This window comes from Egretta garzetta, unplaced genomic scaffold (genome assembly GCF_000687185.1).
Source record: "Egretta garzetta isolate BGI_Z169 unplaced genomic scaffold, ASM68718v1 scaffold71, whole genome shotgun sequence".
Lineage (NCBI taxonomy): Eukaryota > Metazoa > Chordata > Aves > Pelecaniformes > Ardeidae > Egretta > Egretta garzetta.
Genome location: NW_009258618.1, coordinates 217,808 through 220,319, shown reverse-complemented (window position 1 = coordinate 220,319; position 2,512 = coordinate 217,808). Strand labels below are relative to the sequence as shown.

Here is a 2,512-nt window from a genome sequence, read left to right as displayed (position 1 = left end):
TCTCCATCAGGTTGCCAGCAGCTGCCACTGGGCGCTTGGGCCAAGAGATGCCAAGAACCTCAAAAGGAGCTTGGAAGGTGCCAAGTGCAAGGAGCCCACAGGACTTGGCAGCACACGGGTGGTGATGGATACACAGGTATTTGACTTGGGAAAGGGACAGAGGGAGTGTACAGGACGGCAGGACAAGGGACAATATCCAGGCTGCCGTCCATGGTATCTCATCATAGCACCACCAGGAGATCAGCAGTAGCAGCAGCAGAAGAGGGATGGGTGGTTCAGCCTCCTTGCTGTCTTGGGCGGCCAAGCCTTAGCTCTGCTACAGGCAAGGGAGAAGGCGATCTGCAGCATGTCGGGAGGGTTTGGGTTACCTGCTGCAGCTGCGTCGCTCTGTGGCCTGTGTGAGAGCGAAGCTGGGCAGCCCTGGATGGCACATGGTCTGAAACTGGGTACAAAGTGGCAGGAGTTTGGGCAGCGGGGGGCCTTCAGTGACAGAAGTGTTATTTAACAGGCCAGACACAAAATCCAGATAGCAAAGCTACAGGTACAGACCTTCACTGAGGGGAAATGTACACCTCCAGGCCTGAATCCTCTCCTTTCTTTATCCACTGCAGCACTAATTCCCGAGGATATTACTCACAAACAACAGGGGATGGTGTGCAAGGAGCATGCAGCCCATGCTTTGCATGCAGCCAGCCTGTCGTGACACCACCAATGCAAGCGGTGGATGATAACCCCAGCATCTGTGTGACTTTTTTTTCATTGCAACCAGCAGAGCCATGCAATCCTCAGCCAGCGTGACATACCCGCAACTGGACTGTGAACCCATAACATGAGGGGTGCTGTACACTCTGTACCACACACGATTGCCAGCAGTAATAATGCTGAGAGGCTGCACACCAGGGATGGAAAGAGGCAGAGGCTGGGTGGAGCAGACCGGCTCCATGCATTTCCCTCTTCTGTTCCTCATTTGCACTGACCAGACACCTCTGAACTTGGGAACCGTTTTTTCAAGTCAGAAAGAACATTCAGGTCAGGGATGGAGCCCTGTCCAGACACTCCCATATGCAGCAGCGTGGGACGGATGGGACCTCCCCTGTCTCTAAGCTCGTCCTTTCCTAGCCCCATCCTCTCGTTCAGGACCATTCCCCACTTCTTTGGACGGCCATCCCACTCGTGCCAATGCTGTGCAGTTCACAACCAATTCTAGACCCACACAAAACCAAACACAAGGAGACAAGGAGCTCACAGATGCTTTCGTTCCTTTACCTTTGGCAGCGAGTGGCACCGTAGGAAGATCCTTGGCAAAGCCCAGGAGCTCTGGGAAATGTTGGCTAAGTGATTTGGCAAGAATGTGCAGGAAGGTGGATTTCCCATCAACGGTCTTGGTTGTGTTCAGCTACAGAAAAGCAAAACAAGTAAGGAGATTCCTATGCAGAGGAGAGCAGGTTATTGCCAAGCACCCAAATACACAGGGGCTCCTCTGGTCTGCTCGGCTCACCCTGTGTTCACGTGCATGGCAATTCCCAGCCACGTTATGTGGATTAATGTTTAAATAGGAAGTTTAATGTTTACACAGCATGCTACGCCCAGATTAGTGCTAAGCAGCACCTTACTCCTGCAGGCCAGGGCTATCACCCTGTCCCCCACCCCTCAGGGGTCCCACAGTGACCCCCATGGGATAATGACCTTTGTTTTCTCCAGAAGGCTGTGGGTTCTGGCCACCTGAGTGCAGGTCTCAGCCCCCAGCACAGTGCAGGACCAGACCGCCACTAGGTCCTCTTTGAAGTCAACCCTGCGCATCAATCCCTGCCCTCCCACTGGTCCCCAGTGCATCCAGGAGCCTTGTATGAGGACAGGCACCATAAGCGGGCCCTTGGAGCTCCCAGCATTGGTGGCCCCTGCACAGCAACATGCGTGCTTCATCTTACCTCAGTGAGGAAGTTGATCTTAAAACCTGTTGTTTTGCTGGTCTTGGGCTGCCCATTGTTCAGATAGTTTCCCATTGCCAGCACAAACTGCAAAGAGAAACCTCAGTGAATGACTGGGCAGTGACCCCCAGCACTTCTATCGTCCTATCTCCTTTTGTACCCACTTTTGGGTCACAGAGACTTACCAGTGAGATGGTAGGAGCAGAGCTGAAAAGACTCCCTCTGTCTATGGGACTATGGGAAAACACCCTTTTTTGTGCCAGGCCACCTCTGCTAAGGGGTCCTGTACATGTGCTCATAGAGCATCATTAACAAAACCTTATCAGTTCATTCAGTGGGTTAGATTAGCTGGATGAATGCCTGTTAAAGGCAGAATTTCTGCTGGTCCTGCACACACTGTTCATCCTATCACCTGTATGGCACACTGGGAGAAGGAGGGCTGCTACTGCGCCCATCGGCACGGCAGCCCCAAGGGACTCTTCTCCGTGATGCTCCCATACGAAGCCAGCACTGAACCTTAACAGCAAAGCCCAGGCTTCAGCTACAAGAACTGGTCCTCATCCACCACCTCTCCAGTCTTCAGC

The 2,512-nt window shown here is 53.1% G+C and overlaps 1 protein-coding gene across 1 annotated transcript in view; it reads right to left on the bottom strand.

The window, feature by feature from the left end:
* Positions 1-2,512, bottom strand: part of LOC104134537 (Grid2 interacting protein) — a 38,839-nt gene that overhangs the window by 1,874 nt on the left and 34,453 nt on the right. Inside the window, 2 exon segments of the mRNA XM_035903554.1 lie at positions 1,267-1,396; positions 1,929-2,015. Coding sequence (XP_035759447.1) covers positions 1,267-1,396; positions 1,929-2,015 — 217 coding nt within the window.